The 21,584-nt window shown below is 38.1% G+C and overlaps 1 protein-coding gene and 1 long non-coding RNA gene across 6 annotated transcripts in view; one reads left to right on the forward strand and one right to left on the reverse strand.

Annotated features, from left to right (window-relative positions):
- Window positions 1–1,884: 1,884 nt before the first annotated feature.
- On the reverse strand, window positions 1,885–8,726 carry LOC133072074 (uncharacterized). Its single transcript, XR_009696620.1, has 4 exons — window positions 8,630–8,726; window positions 7,219–7,292; window positions 2,516–2,644; window positions 1,885–2,345 (listed from the first exon to the last, which is right to left on the reverse strand). It is a non-coding gene; the product is annotated as an uncharacterized LOC133072074 (long non-coding RNA).
- A 1,873-nt stretch (window positions 8,727–10,599) lies between these two features.
- The window catches only part of CASD1 (CAS1 domain containing 1), a 53,862-nt gene continuing 42,877 nt past the window's right edge, over window positions 10,600–21,584 (forward strand). The window contains exons 1-3 of one of the 5 annotated variants that reach the window (XM_061164921.1): window positions 10,600–10,817; window positions 18,067–18,163; window positions 18,699–18,819. In XM_061164921.1, the coding sequence (XP_061020904.1) occupies window positions 10,685–10,817; window positions 18,067–18,163; window positions 18,699–18,819 (351 nt within the window). In that variant the 5' untranslated portion in view covers window positions 10,600–10,684. Of the gene's footprint in view, window positions 10,818–11,433; window positions 11,455–17,682; window positions 17,854–18,066; window positions 18,164–18,698; window positions 18,820–21,584 lie in introns of those variants that run through there. The other 4 variants (XM_061164917.1, XM_061164920.1, XM_061164919.1 and 1 more) reach the window with 4 other exon arrangements.

Below are 21,584 nucleotides of genomic sequence, written 5' to 3' on the forward strand. Positions count from 1 at the left end.
ATGTCCTCTGATAACTCTCTTGATTTTGCTTTCCCACACCATCTTTTATTCAGAAAAATAAAATTTTCAGGATTTTCATTACAAATAAAACTTTGAAATTCTCCATAAAATCCCTGGAAATTCATGAAGATTTATTCTCTTGCCTTATAAAAAGAGGTGATGCCCCCAAATTGTTTTCTTGACATGTTCTGTATTTCTAGATTAGCTCAAGTATAGTGTAAGAACCAATCAAAAGACTGGTCAAATTAAAGGGTAAATTTTTATATAGACAGAATATTATTCACATATATGTTTCAGAGACTGTATGCATTATAAAATGAATTGGAAGGTCCTAGAGATATGTCAGTGCTGTCATTGTCTATAATATGTTCTTACTCCCATGAAGAACACTGATCAAATTCTTACAAAAAATTACATACTACATTTAGTAAAGAATTTTACTGTCTTCAGCTTTGACATTGTTAGTTACCACAATATATTAACCACAGTCATTTAGTCTCATTGACAGATGACTCCTATTATCTTCTGAAGCTTGTCAAAAGGCTCACAGGTTAAAATTTTAATATTCAACAAAGGACAATCTCAGAATTTCATGGGAAAGAATATACTTCGTACTCTTAATTGATGATAGTTCAATGAATAGGCTCATGAGTAACAACTTTCAAGCATAAAGATGACATTGCTTGCACAACTGTCAGATATATTTGGGAACGAGTTGAGATTTTTCAAGACTCTTTTCTTTTTTCAGAGTGAGATGACTTCATGAAAGCAGACTGATGACCCAAGATGCAGCAGAAAAAGAAATATGTACATAAAGCTAAATGAATTGATATGAGAAGTTTAACTATAGTTATTTGGTCTGGAGTACTGACAGCATTTATTTGTTAACTGCCTATTTTCTGATGCTTTTGTGAAGAAGTCCTTTAGTTGGCATTAATAATTTATGTCTAGCTCTCTAACTCTCAACATCAAATGTAACTTTCAACATCAAATGAAACATTTTAAAAAATGGCTCCTAACTTTCAGTGCCTCCTTCAGAATTTAGAACCAAATATCTTTACTGAGTCTCCAGAGTTACTTGCATAGGTCAAAAAGAAGCTGTCTTCCTTTCAGTTCAGTTCAGTCCCTCAGTCCTGCCCGACTCTTTGCAACCCATGGACTGCAGCACACTAGGCCTCCCTGTCCATCACCAACTCCCAGAGTTCACTCAAACTCATGTCCACTGAGTCAGTGATGCTATCCAACCATCTCATCCTCTGTCGTCCCCTTCTTCTCCCACCTTCAATCTTTCCCAGCATCAGGGTCTTTTCCAATGAGTCAGCTCTTCACATCAGGTGGCCAAAGTATTGGAGTTTCAGCTTCATCATCAGTCCTTCCAGTGAATATTCAGGACTGATTTCCTTTAGGATGGACTGGCTGGATCTCCTTGCAGTCCAAGGGACTCTCAAGAGTCTTCTCCACACCACTGTTCAAAAGCATCAATTCTCTGGCACTCAGCTTTCTTTATGGTCCAACTTTCACATCCATACATGACTACTGGAAAAACCATAGCCTTAACTAGACGGATATTTGTTGGTAAAGTAATGTCTCTGCTTTTTAATATGCTCTCTAGGTTGGTCATAACTTTTCTTCCAAGGAGTAATTTCATGGCTGCAGTCAGTCACCATCTGCAGTGACTTTGGAGCCCAAAATAATAAAATCTGTCACTGTTTCCCCATCTATTTGCCATGAAGTGATGGGACCAGATGCCATGATCTTAGTTTTCCGAATGTTGAGTTTTAAGCCAACTTCTTCACTCTCCTCTTTCACTTTCATCAAGAGGCTCTTTAGTTCTTCTTTGCTTTCTGTCTTAAGGGTGGTATCATCTGCATATCTGAGGTTATTGACATTTCTCCCAGCAATATTGATTCCAGCTTGTGCTTCATCCAGCCCAGCATTTCTCATGATGTACTCTGCATATAAGTTAAATAAGCAGGGTGACAACATACAGCCTTGACATACTCCTTTTCCTATTTGAAACCAGTCTGTTGTTCCATGTCCAGTTCTAACTTGCTTCCTGACCTGCATACAGATTTCTCAAGAGGCAGGTCAGGTGGTCTGGTATTCCTATCTCTTGAAGAATTCTCCACAGTTTGTGGTGATCCACACAGTCAAAGGCTTTGACACAGTCAATAAAGCAGAAGTAGATGTTTTTCTGGAACTCTCTTGCTTTTTCGATGATCCAGCAGATGTTGGCAATTTGATCTCTGGTTCCTCTTCCTTTCACCATGTATCAAATTCTTATTAAAAGATTATGTCTTGTACCCCAACACTGAAGATTTTGACATTATCATACAAACTCATACCTGGGAGTCATATTTGAAAATAAATTACAATCAGATATGAAAATCCCATCATTAACAAGCAAGTACTGTATCTTATATGTGAAAGCAATGCCTACAATCCCACCTAGAAAAACTAGCCTGGTACCTATTTTATGGTTAAAGCCCCACAAGTCAGAAGCAACAAGACTTACTGCTGGCCAGGAACCTCAGCATACTTGGAACATAAAGTGGAAAAGAGTTCACCAGAATCTATAAGCCATGAGTGAAATAGGTTTTCTTGGGCTTGCGTGGATAGGTTTTCTTGGGCTTGGTTTCCTAATCTTGGAATAGAAAAAAATAATATATCCTTTTAAATTACTTGAATCTTGACATTTCTTAATGAAAAAACTCAGCAAAATTTAATTCTTTGGCTCTACAGTTGCTCAGTACTGAACACTCAAGGAAGCATATGCAGACAGTTAATACCTTTGGCTGAACTACGTAAACAAACACTCCAAAGCATAATGAATCCAGCCTTTTGTGTGCACGATCAAAAATAAATCTCTAAAGGTTATTTATGATCAAAAGAATGGACTGTTAAACAGAAATTATTAAAAATTTATAAATAAGGCGAAAGATGGGTGCCAGGACTTCTCACTATCATACTGGAGTATTATTTAACAGACTAAACCAAAGATTATTTAATTATCTAAAAGGAGTGTACCTATGTTTGACTTGACTATTTTCTATTAATTAAACACTCAGTCTCCATGACACATATGCAAACCAGTAGAGAACAAATTTAAGAAAACTTCTGGCAAATTTACAAGTGACAGAGAACTTTGAAGAAGAAAAAATCTTTTATTAAGCATCACCTAAGTGTCAAAAACTATACATTACTCATTTAGTCATAAAAACAACCTTGAGTGATAGGTCTTATTATCCTCTTTTTACAAGTAAGAAAGTTGAAGTTCAACAAGTAAAACAATTTGCCACATTGTTTAGCTAGTAAATGGTGGATCCAGGTGTCAAACCCTGAATGTTCTTTCAAAGCCTACGCTTTTCTTTTTTATTTTTTACTACATTATTCTACTCCCATAGTAAAAACTTTCCACTAACAACCACAAAGTTATACCTGCCACTTCTGCAAACCAAAAAATGATATCTAAATGTCACCTCAAAAAATATGCTAGTTAGAAAAGCAGAATTTCATGATGGGAAATGTAAGTTTATATTCTGTGTGCACAGAGTAAAAGACCTATGAGTCATCTCCTGCAACCCACTAAGTATTTAGTTGAAGACTGCTCTTCATCATCTAGCTAGATGGCAATTAGAAGCGTGTGAGACAAAGTATCCCTTAGGAAAAACTGGCTAAAGAATAAATCATTTAAAGTGCTTTACAGACATTACCTAATACATTTTCACACAACTCTGAGAGCCCCACAGCATTATACACAAAGCAATCCTAATTTGTTTATGGACATTCAGAGGTGAGAGTGTGTAAAGTGGAAGGCCAGGACACTGCTAACATTAGACTTACCTGAGGCCTTGGGCAGTTTTGTCTGTTTCAGCTGAAACACCACTAAGTCAATTAACCTCCACTGTTTTCCTTAACCTGTTTAATGAAAATGTCAGTACCACTTGGGCCAGAAGGCTGTGTGAAACCAGGGAGGTCATTTAGAATTTTTTTTCTTCTCTTTAAGTTGCCCCACTCTGATCTGATCAATGGTTAACATCCTTTACCTTAGAAACAATGTGGAGATATTCATATTTGCCTTCCCTAAGGGATTTTTTCAAAGCAGTGAACTGTGAATTTCCAGATAATTTAAAACAACTACTCTACAGAAAGGAGAATTTGTCTCAGCCACTGAGTAAGACTCAGGGCAAAATTATTGTTATACTATCATTCTTGTCTCCCTTTTTTATTTGTTAACTGTTGATAGGAAACAGTGATTTCACCTGAGAAAAACCTGTGTAATTTGGGGATAAAGTGGATGATACATGTTTCTGTCCTGCAGAAAGGGTACTGAAGATGGCGGAGGTGTAGGGCAGAATTTCACATGTGAAAATTTAATATGTATTAATAGATTGTCTTTGTAAATACGAAGAAACTTTGATGTAAATACAAAGAAACTGAAGAACTGTTCTGACGATCTTTCCCACGTAGTAAGTGATCCCTGAAGCCACCAGTTGCTCAAGCAGAAACAGAAGTCACCCCTGATTCTCCTCCCCCCTTATCTTCCCACAAGCAATCCACTGGCATGTACTGTCAGGCTTTACTACTAAAACCTCTCTGATCTGTCCACATTTTTTCCCCTATCTCTTCTGCTTTCACCTTTGTTCAAACAGTGAAGCAGATGATTCTACCAGGGCAGGGAATGAAGAGCTTTCTCAATAGTACAGATAACTGTGGAAAACACCACAACTGGTAGCAGAAGAAAGTTCAAAGAGATGCTGAAATGGTGTGAGAACCAGAATTGGGATAAACAGAGAGTTTAGACAGAAAAGACCTAAGACTTTAAGGTTGACTTCCAGCTGTTTCCCAATCTGAAGACAAGAAGGACAGGTAGGAATAGACTGAATTCAGGATATGTTTCTTACACATGATATTGAAGACTACAATATCGTGTATAAACTTTTACTTAATACAATTTCCAAATGATTACTGAGATCTATATAATTTTTAAGGTGAAATCTTCCAGATTAAAAAAAAAAAAAACAAAAACTAAAAGCATGTAATAAAATAACAGTATAATACTTCATAATTTCTTACTATTTTGTATCAGCTCTTTTGACATTTGAATACACACAAATCAGATGGCTTTTGTTTTGTTTGGGGTACACTCAGTCAAAAAATCAAAAGGCCAATATTAAAATTCATTGTGATAAAAACAAGTTTTTCAGTCTCGCATAGGAAATTGTTCATTTGTTCAAACATGCTAAATTCACTTTGGAAAATACATCTGTATCCTATAGTCTTAAAAATTCTAAGAAAGGTGTCTCAATTTTTTCCAATGTTCTTCATTAAAATGATCTTCAATCTGAACTTAAGAAATATTAATATTCCTTAAGTTCAAGGCATTGTATTAAAATATAATTTTAGCATGACTTTCATACAGACAAAATTAACGTGTCAAAGCTTTAATTTAATTCATTAATTAATGAGTGAAGCAGAAAGATATTACAATTGGTTCAAAGAGAATTCAAAGAATCACATATATCTGGGCATTAGGAATGGGGAAATAAATTTGCTTAACAAATTTAAAACTTCAAAACTACTCAATATCCACAGAGCAATAATCAAATGAATCCCAATGATACACAATTTGCATTTCTATGGACAAGAATCATTTGCATTACTATAAGTATTATATAACTTACAGCAATACAAAATAATTCAAAGACAATAAAAGACTCAGAAACCAGACAGAATCAGATAATTTGGACAATGCCCAATTTCCCATTGAAGACAACCCTAATATCTTGGTCTATTTCTAAGTCTTTCACAAGTTTTCCCCACAAATAAAACAAAAAGTACTAATTCCCTGTGCCCCAATGCACAAAATCTGGAGGGAAAGGAATGAAGAAGAGGGAGATAAACACAATAACTGAGTAGATTACAAGGCACAGTGGGATATAGTCCAAAAGAACTGATAGTTTCCCAATAAACACAACATGCACAAGGAAGGAAGATATCATACCTACTCTGATTGGGTGCTGTCTGGTGCCGAATGCATATTGAAGCATACACAGAAACAAAAGTACTCTGACAAACCCGGTGCAGGGAAAGAGTGATATTCCCACAGGGAGCCTTGGTGAAGAGGCAAAACGTTGCAGGTTTTTACAGGAGAAAGTTCTTTTGATTGTGTTAATCATTTCACAAAGTATGGTTATATCAAATCATTACTTTGTACCCTATAAACAATTTTATTTGTCAATTATACCTTACTAAGGCTGAAGGTGGGGGAAGAAGAAAGGTTTTAAATAAGTAGACTATGAGGTACAGGAGAAAAAGTATTCAAGCTAAGGGAATAATATTAAGAAAAAAGCAACAGATACATAATGTTTTCTGGCTTGTACTTTAGTATGGCTGGATAATATGAGAGCTAAAGAAAGTAGTATAGGTAAAGTAATAGGAGTAGAAGTCAGTTTTCAAGTATTTAAAGAACCAATAAATAGAAAACATCAGGCCAGAAGTTTGACAGTTAAGGGAGAAGAGATTGTGTGGTGAATTAAGGAAGATGCTTTAAATAGGAAGTATTTGAGCTTACACCCTGGGTAAACAGTGAAGAGGGAGCAGTTTATAGGTAAAAATAAAGAAGGGAAACTTATGATACCAGATTCTCAAATGAAATTTTACTGATACAATCAAGGACACAGATGAAAGAAGAGAAAAAAATTGGGAAAAGAAGAGAAAGAATTTCTCAAGTCAGAATGGAAGCATAGTTAATTACACAGTATTGCATATTTGCAAGTTGTTAAGAAAGCAGATCTTAAAAGTTCTAATCATAAGAAAAAAAATCCTGTAACCATGTTATGTATGTTGTTATTGTTTAGTCACTCAGGCATGTCCAATTCTTTTGCAACCCCATGAACTGTAGCCTGCCAGGCTCTTCTGCTGGGATTTTCTGGGCAAAAATACTAGAGTGGGTTGCCATTTCCTTCTCCAGGGAATCTTCCCAACCCAGGTATCGAACTCACATCTCCACATCTCTTATATTGCAGGCAGATTCTTTATGTATGTATGCATGGTTACAAATGTTAACCAGTTATGATTTTGCAGTATATACAATTATCAAATCACATTGTATGCTAGAAACTAATACAATGCCAAATGTGAATTATACCCAAATTTTAAAATCCCAATAAAATGGACACAGTAGAGCAGGAACAGTTTATATCAAAATATTCTCACCTCAGAACTGTGCTTCTCCTATGGTGCTGGTCCTTTTCAAACCTGTTTCCTCTCTACTTTATCCTCATGACCTCCTGTGGTACAACAGGAAATAGATATTTAGTTAAAAAAGAAAAAAAAAACAGAAGGGAAGGAATAAAGTGTGGTCAGTATTTTTCATTTTATCTCCTATTATATCGTTTCTTTTTTTTATCCTATTATTAGCATTGAGGTAATCTGCTGAGCATTAGTTAACGTTCTGGCAAATAAACATGGAGCCACTAACTAGTTTTTAGCATTATTATATTTAAGAAAGTTCAGCCTGGTTAGAGGAATGGCAGGAAGCTGTAAGACTGAATTTTTGAGCCAGACATGAGGGAGGAAAGTTTAAAGGATAAAAAATCCCAGCAAGATATCATGCCTTAAGCAAGGCAACAACAAGGGAATGGAGAGAAGGCAATATATTTGAGTTATTTAGAAGGCAGAATGGGAGTAGAGCAAGTGAAGACTGAAAAGTCAACACTATTCTTCCTAGAGCTTGTCAGAGAAGGAACTAGATGGAGAGTTAAACAGAAAGAAACACAGTCCATGGATGGGCTTCACTAACAAGATAGTTATTGGTAGAAGGGAAATGTTCAGGAGAGAGGAAGAGTTTAAAGAAGACACAGAAAGAGAATGACTGACATAGGGATAACTGATGGAGTCATCAACAGTCCCAATAAAGGGGGACAGGAAGAGATTCAGAGCTGAGAAGGATTAGCTTTAAACTGGAGGGAAGGATATGCAGATGACACCACACTTATGGCAGAAAGCGAAGAACTAAAGAGCCTCTTGATGAAAGTGAAAGAGGAGAGTGAAAAAGTTGGCTTAAAGCTCAACATTCGGAAAACTAAGATCATGGCATCTGGTCCCATCACTTCATGGCAAATAGATGGGGATACAATGGAAACTTTGTGAGAGACTATTTTTTGGGCTCCAAAATCACTGCAGATGGTGAGTACAGCCATGAAATCAAAAGATGCTTGCTCCTTGAAAGAAAAGTTATGACCAACCTAGACAGCATATTAAAAAGCAGAGCCATGACTTTGCCAACAAAGGCCCGTCTAGTCAAAGCTATGGTTTTTCAAAGAGTCATGTGTGGGTGTGAGAGTTGGGCTATAAAGAAAGCTGAGTGCTGAAGAATTGATGCTTTTGAACTGTGGTGTGGAGAAGACTCTTGAGAGTCCCTTGGACTGCAGAGATCCAACCAGTCCATCCTAAAGCAAATCAGTCCTGAATATTCACTGGAAGGACTGATGATGAAGCTGAAACTCCAATACTTTGGCCACCTGATGTGAAGAGCTGACTCATTAGAAAAGACCCTGATGCTGGAAAAGATTGAATGTGGGAGGAGAAGGGGATGACAGAGGATGAGATGGTTGGATGGCATTACCGTCTCAAAGGACATGAGTTTGAGTAAGCTCCGGGAATTGGTGATGGACAGGGAAGCCTGGCGTGCTACAGTCCATGGGGTCACAAAGAGTTGGACACAGCTGAGCGGCTTAACTGAACTGGAGGGAAGGAAGGGGGGCCACAAGTTATTTACAACATTTCAGAAAGCCTTCTGGAAATTGCAATTAAATAAAATGTCAAGTTTTTTTTATTTTTGGCAGGCATTAAATCAACCCTGCAGGCTAACACTGGTTATCACGTGCTGATCAGAAATTCTAATTTGCTGTTGATGATATCATAGAAATTTCCAAGACGTGATTTGGTAGACCGTATACTGTTAGCAGAGTTATTTGTTTTTTTTTTACAATATCTGATTTAATTCTCCCAGGATGTGATCAACCTTGGATCAGAAGAACGACAGCCAAAATTAAGCAACCACTTCCAGGGAACAGTGCCTAGTGTTTATACACTTATTTAGCTTTATTGCTTATTAGCATTAATCCATGACAGTGATGTATGTGATTTCATTTAAGTGACAAAAATCTTTCAAGATATGGGGTCCATAGATAAAAACATAATAAAAAGAGTCCTTGGATGAAAAGAACTGGGATGACAAGATCTCTACAGTCCCATCATAGTGAACATTCTATCACTTTAAGAGGGACCTATAAATACAAGTTCAGGAATGGCTAAATGGGAAAGTCGCAAAGAACACCAGAAAACACCCTAACTAATCAGTAACTCACTCAAGTAGAAAAGGAAGCAAATGTAAATAACCATTCCCACATGGAAGGCAGCACAGGGGAACCCAGAAAACTAAATAAATAATAAAATGGGGGAATAAGGAGCGTTTAACAGAGGCAAAGGAGTGCTCCCTTTTTTGATAACCACATTCACCAACTTCAGGAGCATGAATGATGATGGTTCCGAGAACACATTTTGAGGTCTGGCCCAACCACCTAGCCAGCCCTTGTGTAAATGGAAAAAAAAGTGGAGCTCTTTTCTCACCAACACCTACATTAAGCGAGGCTCGTTTTGTACCTTCTGCTCTGTTCATTCCAGAAGGGAGAGGTAACCCACTCCAGTATTCTTGCCTGGTGAATCCGATGGACAGAGGAAGATGGTGGGCTCTAAGTTCATGGGGGTCTCAACGAGTCGGACTTGACTGAAGCACTCAACACTCTGTACTTTGGTATACTTTCGCTCACTGGAACTGGGTAAACCCAGGACTTCCCACCCCACCCCCCCACCCCCCCCTAGTTTTCAAGAGAAATGGGCTTCCGAGCAGTGAGTTAAGACTGGTCATCCAGGGGGTTGGATGCTAAGGCTGTCCGCAGTGTCTGCACCTGGCAAGCATCTGGGGGGCATCCAGACTGACCAGAGAGCCTGACATCGCCCCGGTGACATCCGGGTGGCCTTCGCATCCTGCTAGGCAGGTTTACGGAGTAGAAAGCTCGTTAAAGGGTGTGTTGCAGAAGGAAGGAGGGGAACGATGTGTGCTTTTCTTCCGGAACAGTACTTCTATTGCCCCAACCTGGGCTCAGGTTGCCGCCAGTAAGCTAATTAAAAGCCCAGGAGTCGCGCTCGGGCCAGGGTGGAAGCCTGGTCCCCTCTCCTCACGTCCCCCATGTCTCTGCCGCCACCGCCGCCGCCTGCCGCGGGTGACCCGGTGACCCAGGCGGACAGCCTGGGGTCCGTGACCCCGGAGGACTGGGCAGCCGGACCCCCCTCGCAAGCGCAGCCTCTATTAAGACAGGAGGCTAAAGGGGAGGAGGAGGAAGGGGAGGAGACAGGCGTCCGGGGCGCCTGGGGGACCGGCACGGCGGAGCAGCGGCGGCGGGGCTGGGGGGAGGCCGCCGAGGCGGCCGCGGCCGAGGAGGGGCAGGGAGAGGCCGGGGGCGCCGCGGGGTCAGTGTCCCCGGCGGGAGGCGCGGGTGGCGGCCGCGCGGGCTGGCGGCGGCTCCTCGCCTGGCTGCGGCGGCGGCAGCCCCAGTGCTGCCCCTGTGCGGCGCCCCTTCCCCGCTCCGCCGCGCACTGTTGTCATGGAGGAACCAAGATGGCGGCTCTGGCCTACAACCTGGGCAAGCGGGAGATCAACCACTACTTCAGCGTGAGGAGCGCCAAGGTACTGGCGCTGGTGGCCGTGCTGCTGCTCGCGGTGTGCCACCTCGCCTCCCGCCGCTACCGAGGTGAGCGGGCCCTCCCCCTGCCCGGGCCGGCCGGGGCGGGCGGAGGCGACGCGGAGGCTGGAGGCCGCCCCCCTCGCCCGACACACGCCCACGCTCACGCGGCCGCCCGCCGGCGCGCCCAGCGGGCGGGGCAGGCGGTGCCCCCGCGTGCCCCCAGGTGGCCCGGGCGGCGGGCCAGGCGCCCCCGACCGCCCGAGCGGACCCCAGTTCGGGCGGCCCCGGCCCGAGGGCCCGTGGTCCTGGGCACCGCCCCCACCCCGAGCCGCCAGGGCTGGAGTCGGGGGCGCCCGCCCGGGCCGGGCCCAGCGGGTAACGGGGGTCCCGGCTCCTGCCGCGGGCCGGGCCGGGGGAGACGCGGCAGGCCCGGGGCTTGCGTGCAGGAGGCGAGCAGGCGGCCCCCGGGGGGGTCAGCCCAGGGCGCCTGAAGGCCAAGGCCGCCCGGCACGGGGGCACCTCCGCTCCAAGTGGGCTCGCCCAGTTCTGCGCCCGAGGTGCTCGGCTTTTTAGCCTTTGTTTTTTCCCGTGTCTGCCCCTGGAAGAGCGGGGCCAAGCTGTTGGACAGCGGCAAGGGCCGCCCCATTTTCTTTTGCCGCCGAGTTGACAGCTGGCAGAAGATGCCCTTGGCCAAATGGAGGAGGTATCACCCAGCCTTTGTGATTCAGAAACGCTTAAAGGGGTCTGGTTGCACACTTTTTACAAAGTGAAGCCACTGGTGCAGATATCAGAAAAGAACTCATGGGTTGACAGTTGAGGTGGGCAATGAAAACAAATTGGAAGTCGTCTGAGAGGAGGCCTCCGCTGTGGGTTTTGAAATTGGTGCAAAGAGTAAGGAAATATGACCTCATTATTTCAGAACGTCTTATTCTTCAGTAATCAAGGGATATTTACTTGTCCTTCTTGATTGATTTTTTTTCCCCCCTTAATTCTCTCTCTAAGAATGTTACTAGGATAGAGGTTGACAGGCTGAGGGAAATTAGCAAAGACAGGATCTCTTGTTTGTGGTTCTTATAGTTTTGAAGCCATTATCTGGACACCTCTTGGTGATTGTGAGATAACTGGTCAAGAGGTAATGTGTAATAGGAGCGCATTTAAGGTGTTTCCCCTTTAGCTTCACACCTACTTTGGCAAAATATCCAGTAAAGGGGGCACTGGAATCTGAACTCTCTTCTCATTTTAGGAAATCTTTAAAAGTAAAGGGTATTTTGATCAGTTGTGCTGTTTGTTTGTTTGTTTGTTTTTCTGCAATGCTGGGGAATTAAAAATCTTATACTCTAGTACTGTACTGGATGAATAGCCCTTAATATAAATACACGAAATCGATTGGAAAAGATAAATTGCTTAGACCGTCTTGGCCTTTCTCCTCCAGCTTCCCATAGATCACATTCACGTGACCTGGCAAGACTTTGGTCCATTTGCTGTAAGAGAAGTCCAACACTTTCATATACAAAATAAAGCTAGCAATTTGACGCCTTCATGTATTGTCATTTTAAAGAAAATTTTCTGACCACCGACATTTTACGCTATTTTATTATGATAGTAATCTAACTCAATTTTATGTATATGATAGTGAAGATAGCTTTTATAACTGTGTGCTATGGTCCTCTTATAAGTTAAACGTCTAGTTCCCCCCCACCTCCCTTTTTTAATTGTGCTTTTATCTTTTGATAAAGGTGGATCCTAATTGCTATATTTAGATTATAAATTTCATCCTTTCAAGATCTGTCCTCAGCAGGGAAAACAGAATGTCAGATGTAGCAATCTGGGATTGTTTCTAAAGCTCATCATCAGCTTCTGTAGGTGCTTCAGTGTCTTGAGTGTGAAGCAGTACACCTGGTGTGTGGACATGCCCAAGCAGAACGTCAGGAACTTGAGCCAGAGACTGGGGAAAAAATGATCTTACCAGAAACTTTTTAGCCAGCCTCATGCTTTAGCAGTGTGAAACAGTCAGATGCAATGCTTTTCACACAAGGATAATCAAACACTTGAATCACAGCATCATAAATCTTTAGAATAAGGAAGGACCTTATATTACATATAGAGGTTTAGGCTGTATATTAAAATCTCCAGTGTGTGAGTATGGGTTTGCCTCAGGCCAGGAGAGTGAATGCAGTTGAAATACACAAATTCAGTATCTCTTGTTTTACAAACTAAAGAAAGTAAAAAATTGCACACCACAGAAAGCAAAGCTTGGCCAAACTACATGCTATCATTGAGCACTTATTATATGCCAGGTGCTGTTCTACTAAGGGTTTTAAATCTTAACTCATTTTGTCTTTGCAACCAGTCTGTGGGTAGATACAATTACTAGATTTCAATCTTCCCACTTCCCGCCCCCACCATTTTTAATATCTGTAATCAAGATGAGTTTTTAAAACTTTGATTGCATGTCAAAGTTTAATTGATAACATTTTTCCTACTGTTATATAAAATAATGGTGTATTTTATAATCAGTGGTCTTAGATTCAGAGAATTGCAGTATTATTTGTATTTTAAAGATGAGGCATGAGAGGTTACGTTGCCTAAAGACACACAATTAGTCTGAGCTAGGATTTTTTTTTTTTTTTTTTTGAGCTAGGATTTAAAACCAGTTAGTTGTGTCTCATACCATTATGTTATATTCTGCCCTTCTGGAGCCTCTTAGACAGTAGTAATATATAAAAGGAGTGAGAAAGCGTTTTCTGTCAGAACATGGGTTAAATCATTTAGAAATACCAATTCAACCTCACAGTGCCAGCCAAGAATTGTCTTATTCATTTTGCAATAAATGGTGATATTCTAGAAGTTACATGTCTAAAACTTCAAAATCTTACCTGTTTACGTGTTCCTTTAAATTCTGGTTCAGATGTCACCAGCATAGAAGTAGAAATTAGGAATTCAGTGTTTCTTCAGTAACTAGTACATGCTTACCATGTTGTATTATAATAATTTATATCTGACTTCCCCACAGACTTTGAGCTTCCAAGGGTATTTTATTCATCCTTAAATCATCAGAGCTTAACACAGAATAGGAACTCCGTAACAGTTATTGGATAAACAGATTTTTGAACTTTTATTTCCTTCTCTTTGCCTCCCTGCATTTGGTTCTTTTGGTTTTAATTGAATTTCATGTTCTAAGAGCATATTCTGACGTTAACTTTAGAAAGTAATGTTTTGTGGGTTTTTTTTTCATTAATATTATTCACATAATATTAAAAAATGACATTTTTAAAAGTAGTTATTCTTTTAGTTACATTTTCTCTAAATTTTACCATTATGGAATCACAAGATATGCATTAATATTGTGATTACAGACTAAAAGCACCATTTCTGGGATAAGAAACCAATATCAGTAGCCTTAAGAGTAGTTCCAATCTGGTTAAATTTAGATTTTTTAATTGATAAAGTTAACTTGCTTCAAATGTCTTAGTTTTGTTGAATTCTAATTCCTTTCTGTCATACACATATTTAATGCAAATATGAAATAATGCTGCATGGTTTGGAAAAAATGAGTTCAAAGCTTCAGAAATTAAAACAAGAAGCAGTGTTAGGTCTCTCAGGCTTTTCCTTCTTTGGCGGCTAGAAAAATCCTGATCTACATGACACCGCTTGTAAAGAGGCACTCCTAGCTTATCTAAAGAAAATTGTAAATGGTGATTTTTCAACACAGACAGAAGTATAACTTGCTAAATTTTGGGCAAATAAAATATTCTGCAGATCACATTGTAAAGTTTATGATCTGATATTTTCATGGTTGATAATAAGAAACATACAGCTTTATCAAGATGATTCAGTCTAAAGGTGCAGTGTGCCAGAGGTATTCTATTCAATGAAAAATGTAAGCTTCAGTTTATTTAGCAGGTCAGGTGTTTTCTTTAGTTGTTAACATTTTGTTTTTCAGGTTGCTTTTTTTTTTAACTTGTTTACTTTTTTACTTACTTTGTTTGCTCTTAGTATCTTTCTGTTATAGAAAAATCATGCATAAAAACCTGAGACTTTAGATTGACAGACCAGGATGCTTATGCTTAAGATAACAGAATGAAGGGAAGACAGCCATTCATCTAGATAATCTTTGTATTAGAGATAGCTGAAGTAGATAATTCTATCCCATTAGTTGCTTTTTTCTTTTTTTAAATTCTGTTCCTAACTTGATTTATCTGAGCACTTGGCAACTTTCATCTCACTGGTTGTATTAAGGTAGCTATCAAAATTATATGAAGCAATTGAAAATAATGACTGCAGTATTTTGTTTTCTTTTGTTTGGGGTTCTTCTGGGTAAATTTTGAAAGGAAAATAATGTGCCAGCATATGTTAACATGTAGCTAGTATACATAATATAAATGTGTCACATTAATTTAACATTTAGATTTACATTTAGTGATTTGATTTTAAAACTTTCCTTCCCAGGAAAAGAGAACTAGTTTTAGAGTATAGAATTTTGTGGAGTTTTTTGTTTTTGTTTTTCTTTAGGACAAGTTATTTTTAATCAGATATTATAGTACTTACTAATGTTACTATTTTTATTATTTTGCTGACAAATACATAAAAGTCTGTGTCCTCCTAACCTTTTCAGTTATCTACTTAGCGATTCTTTTACTTTCCTAACAGTTCTTCATATTACATTCTCTCTGCTCAAATAGCTAGTGTAGTTCTGTGTTTTGAGTAGACCTTAACTGGCTTCCCTAGTGGCTCAGACGGTAAAGAATCCACCTGCAATGCGGGAGACCTGGGTTTGATCCCTGAGTCAGAAAGATCCCCTAGAGAAGGGAATGGCTACCCACTCCAGTATTCTGGCCTGGAAAAGTCCTTGGACAAAGGAGCCTGGCAGGCCTCGTCCATGGGGTCCCGAAGAGTCGGACACGACTGAGCGATTTTCACTTTAACTGATAAGATACAGAGACTGTTTCAGATACAAGGTTTTTCTTTTATTTTAATTTGCATCATAGAATATATTATGAAGAGTCACCATTAACTAGCATTTATTCAACTACCATATTAAGGATATTTTCCCCAGAAAGACCAGCTAGTTTTTAAAATAGAGTGTTCATAATGTCTTTGGCTAGTGGCAACTTTAAATCTGTCTTGGTGTGAGGTTTTTCTAATGTGGGGTCTTGAGATTAGAGCTTTTGTTTTCTACCACCTGAACTACTGAAAAATAATGTCTGAGTAGGAATATTGAAGAGGGAAAGAAGAATTTAGCATTTTAACACACATTTTCTGGGGGAGAAAATTGGTTATTTTAAGACACTGGTGTGGCACTTCCATCTCCACAAAATCATATCGATAACCTGTAGAGATGGTTAAACAAATAGCATAATCTACCACATTGAAGATTGATCCCACTTCTATTAAGAAACAGAAGTCAAGTAACAATAACAACAATAAGAAGAAGGGATGAAGAAAGGAAAACTATAGAATGCCAATTGTTTAAAACTTCTTATATAACTGTATAACTTATATAACTAACTTTTTGCTTGGTTTAATAGATGTATTTAAAGAGATAGAAGTGCTGTAAATAAGGAATTTTCATCCTAATTTTAAACATTTACTGGATTTTTAATAGGATTTTACTATATGGCCATTATTAAAAAATGCAGCAGCAGTTCTGTTTTTAGGAAATAATTGTATGTTTCTATAGTCCTTTCTTTACTCCTCCGTGATTGTTTATGTAACTTAATTTTGTTTTTTAGAACTAGCATTAGTTTTTGATAATTGAAAAGAATTAAGAACTGATTATTTATAGTTTCCTTAGAGAGATGTTATTAAAAAATCTTTAAAATACAGAAAAAACTGCTTAGGCTACATCTGTAATTACAAAAATATAATAATTTATCGTCTACTTTCCTTATCCAGTTTTCACCAACAAAACAGTGTACTATTTTCACTTTCCTCCCTGTTCTGTTTTAAAATTTATGACACTGTGGTATCAACATTTTCATTGTTTATGCTTACTTGCCTTGTGTTTATATCACCTTTTATCTGTGTGTTGTTCAGATAAATGGATGACTGGATGGAGAAAAGAGACGTGTCCTACTTAAAATATCTTTGGCTCTTTCCTATCTCCACCATTTTGTCCTATAGTATTCTTTTTACCAGATCCTCCGTCCTGACCTCAACTATTTGTAAAACAAATAGAGATTGCTATTGACTATTAAAGAACTGGAGATCAAATTTAAAAGCACATTAACTGTAACCCCACAGTTAATGTGCACATCTCATTTCTCCCTCGTCCATTTGACATATTTGAACTTTTCTAATGCCTCCAACCCCCTTTTTAACCACATACATTGGTCATGTACATTAGGCTAATGTACAGTAAAATGGCCAAAAGAAGTAAGGTAACCATCTGTCCCAGTTTACGCAGGAGTGAGGGGGTTTGCAGATACAGAATTTTCTGTTTGAAACTTCTCCCAACCACAGTGGGAGGAGTTTGCTGTCATCCTAATGGTGGAGGCAAGAGACAATGGAGAGAAGTAGAGGATGGATATTAATAATAGCACTTGTTACTGATAACTGATCATGTGTATCTTCAGCCATCTTTTGACTAACAGTGTTTCAAGTCTTTTGAGATTGTAAAAGGATGACATTTTATTACTCATTTTAAGAAGTTTTTAATAAGCCTTTCTCTGTTTGCACATTTACAGAGTAGGGATATAGCCCACTTCCTCGCAGGGAAGTTGCGAAAATTAGGGCGTAGATTTATTAAACTACTTCAATATTTACCAGGTTTCTGATGTACTAATGCACGAAGTACTGTAATAGTTGAATAGGAAGTCATTTCCAAAGTCTTCTCGTTTCTCTCTTAAACTTCCGTTTCCCCACTAGAAGTAGAAGTGATAAACAGATATAAAGGCTATTTTGAGAGGAGGAGCTCAGATGGTGGAGGAATAGGACGGGGAGACCACCTTCTCCCCTACAAATTCATCGAAAGAACATTTGAACGCTGAGCAAACTTCACAAAATAAAGGCTATTTTGAGGCAAGATGTCCTTGGAGGGAAAACTTGCAGTAGAAGGAACTGCCACAGCATTAACGTAGCACTGGGGATGAAGTATATTCTGGTAAATTATCTGTACTAGTGTCTCTTATCATTTTCAATATTAATATATTAATCGTTACTGTGCTTCTCATGGATGAGTCGTATGTACCTAGAAGGGTTAGTGAAGTGTAGAAAACTCTGTACTGTCTCATCTCCAAGGGTAAATTGGGGTCAGACAACCAACATATAAAAATGTAACTATTGTTAACACCGTTATTGTGTTTAATTATTACAGGCAATGATTCATGTGAATACCTTCTCTCAAGTGGCAGATTTCTTGGAGAGAAAGTTTGGCAGCCTCACAGCTGTATGATGCATAAGTACAAAATCAGGTATAGTTTCTTCATTTATTTTTTTTTTTTCTTCTTTTCTAAGATGGGTCTTAGTATCTGGTAGAGAAGTGTTAATAGAGCAAAGAAAGTGGCAGATGGTACTTCTCTATGTGATGGTAGAGAACTGCTGACAGGGCAGGAGTGGGGGTGAGTCCAAAGGAGTATTCTTGCTTTAAAGCATTAGGGAAAGCTTTGGACCAATCTGCTTTATCTCAGGTGAGAGAAAACCAGGGGCCAAGGGCAATAGCCTGTGAATGAAGGACTTTTGCTTTGGGACTTGGATAGCTACCTTGTGCAGTTTTTCTGAGAGAGTGGGTATTAAGCACTTACTGTGGTTCGAGTACATATGAAACACTTAATAGAATTAATCAATCATACACGAACTGGTAGGTTAAACAAACCTGGCCACCTATTTCTAAAACAACAATGTAACTGTGTATAATAATCCCTTACTACTTTCTTCACAAATTATGTGCTTTATAGATGCCTGTGCTGATTTTCTGTATTCTAATTGATGTTTCCTTGTTGATTTCAGTGAAGCAAAGAACTGCCTCGTAGATAAACATATTGCATTTATTGGAGATTCCAGAATTCGTCAATTATTTTATTCTTTTGTGAAAATAATTAATCCTCAATTCAAAGAAGAAGGAAATAAGGTAAAATCTGTCTATTCATTTCATTAAGGTATTGTTTTAGAAGTTAGGCAATTGAGGAATGTGCCCTTTCACATTAACAAAAGAAACTATAAAATTTTTAGTTTGGTTTTGGGAAAGGTGGCAGGGGACAATTTGCCATTACAGAGCCATGAGAAAAAGAAGTGGTGGGTGAAGTATTGGTAGACCTTTTATTGACTTAAACTTTTTGTTTTCAGAAATATTAAAATTCTTTCCATGGAAAAACAAAAAAAATTTTTTTAGAAAGAATAAAGAAGAAATATCCCTTATCCTCTTTTTAATATTTTGCTATATTTCTTTTCAGTCTCTTTTTTAAAAAACAAAATTGCAGTAGATTAGCATGTACAATTTGATATCTTCTTTGCCAGCACTTATCATAATTTACCATATTATTATAAATCAGCTTAAGTATCTTCATAATCGCAGCATACTAGTGAGTGGATATAATGTGATCTTATATAATCTTCCCTTTTCTTAACTTTTTGTAGTTTTCTAATTTTTAGTATTTTGTGATTTTAAAAAGGACATTTTTATTACATTTTTGTGTGAAAACTTTGCTTTTTAAATTATTTCCTTAGGATAGAATCTCTACAGTGCAAATATTAGGTTAAAGAATATAATACTTTAAAAATTATTGATTATATTGTTAAATTCTTTCAATCTATACTATAATCAGCAGTGTACATTGGAACCTAATTTTCTGTAACCTTTCTGGCACTGGACATTCATGCTATATAATTAAAATGACAGAGTGGCAAATTTCTGCTCTTTAATTTCTCATTTTAAAAATGTATCTTTTTAAAAAAAAAAAAAACTAACAAGGATGAACATCTTTCTAAATGTTAATTTGTTAATTAGCTAATTTTTGTGAACTATTTCATCGTATCTTTCTGTTTAATACATTTTTAAGTGATCTGAAGTTCTCATTTCTGTCTTTAATTGCATATGGTTGGGAGTGGGGAATAACAAGAAGAAAAAAGTAAAGTACAAGAAAGTTCAGAATTGTAGGGCTAGTAGTTCATAAATGTATGATAAAAATCTGCCTGTACACATCACCTTGTCCAGTGGTAGGAAACTGAAAAATCAGGGACTTCACAGCTAACTAACTAGTCTCATCATGATGATGGTAATGGATAATAAGTCCTTAGGAACTCTTGTAAGAAGAGTCCAGTAGTGATTTTGTCTACTGGGAAAAGCTAGTATAGATTTTAAAGCTGAATAGTAGAAGATAACAAAGTCAACTTTTCATTTTATTTGATATCTATAAATGTATTTTGCACTCGTATTTATACATACAAAACTACACAGAAGATTTGAAACTATTTAATGACTTGAGATTCTCACAGTTTAAAGTAAAAAACGTCAGTAAACATTTAAAAAATAGATGTCTGAATTTTAAAAAAACAGTTTTGCTATTTCTAGGCTTAGAACAGAGGATTTGAAAATTGGAATAATGCATTTGGCAAGGGTTAGTTGGAAAAAATCTATGGTGGTTTAGTCTATAGCCAGAAGTAGCTACAATGTGGCATGTTGTTCGTGAGCACTAGGTTTCTGATTTTTATTTTCTAGAGGTTCCTTGTTATCCCAGTTATCAAACAAGATGCATTTTATTTTATATACATTTTGAAAAGAAAGTCTGTTATAGTTTTAAAGAGACAGTTATTATGAAACTAGTTCAAACTACTGGTGGAGCAGTTGCTCAATTGAACACCTTGAGGACAGAGATTGTGTATTATCATTATTTTTAAAATATGTTTCTTATACATATTTCACAACATAGCCTGGCATGTTGTGAAAGTTGATTAATTTTTTTAGCCTTGGTAATGGGATTCTTTAAGTGGAATAGGAGTATTGAAGATTTTTTTTTTAATTTCTTTTCTGTATTGAGGGAAATTTTTTTTAAAAAGAAGCTTTAGAGCAGGATTTATTTTTTTCTAATTATGTTTTGTGGAAGACTAGTTCTGTAAGAAGCTCTGGTCAAATAAGTTTGGGCAGAGGCGGATATCATATCTTCCTCTTAGATAGTTTTAGTTTAGGCTGGGATATTAAAAACTTGAGAAGTCTTGCAATGAAGAAAGCTGTTTGTGTTACTTCCAGCCAGAGGGCAAGCTAGATACTCTGGGGGCCCCTTCCACCTCAAATCAACTAGATCCTAGATTAAAAAATACTTGTTGATGTATTTCTAGACTTTGAAATGGGGGACACATCCCCCTCAAAAAAGGAACGAACTGTGAGGCAAATCCAGTAATGGGAACAATAACATCCAGTGTGCAGTAGAGACTTGGGTTGCCCTGAAGATAGAGGCCTGTAGCTATAATGCCTTGTATGAAGCAGACAAAGCTCTGAGCCAGCATATTTCTCAACAGTAATATTGGTAGCCAGAGGACAGTAGACTGATAGCTTTGAAGTTCTGATAAAGAGTGAGTTTTAACCTAGAATTGTATCCCTAACATATGAATTCCTCTATTCTTGAATTATAGGACATTTTTAAATAAACAACTATGAGGGCTTACTGCCATATAAACTTATACTAAAGAGTTTCCCAAAGAATAAACTTCAAGAAGGAGGGAAATAATTCAGAAAATAAATGATACGAATTAATGGTTAAAGAAAATAGGAAACATGTGTATGAATCTAAACAAACTATGTCCAATAATATCTTTTTACACTTTACAAAAACAGTACTAAAGAACTGACATAGCATATAAGTCAGAGAGAGAGGACCACAATTAAAGTATTCTAATGTC

Source organism: Dama dama, chromosome 18, assembly GCF_033118175.1.
Source record: "Dama dama isolate Ldn47 chromosome 18, ASM3311817v1, whole genome shotgun sequence".
Taxonomy (NCBI): domain Eukaryota; kingdom Metazoa; phylum Chordata; class Mammalia; order Artiodactyla; family Cervidae; genus Dama; species Dama dama.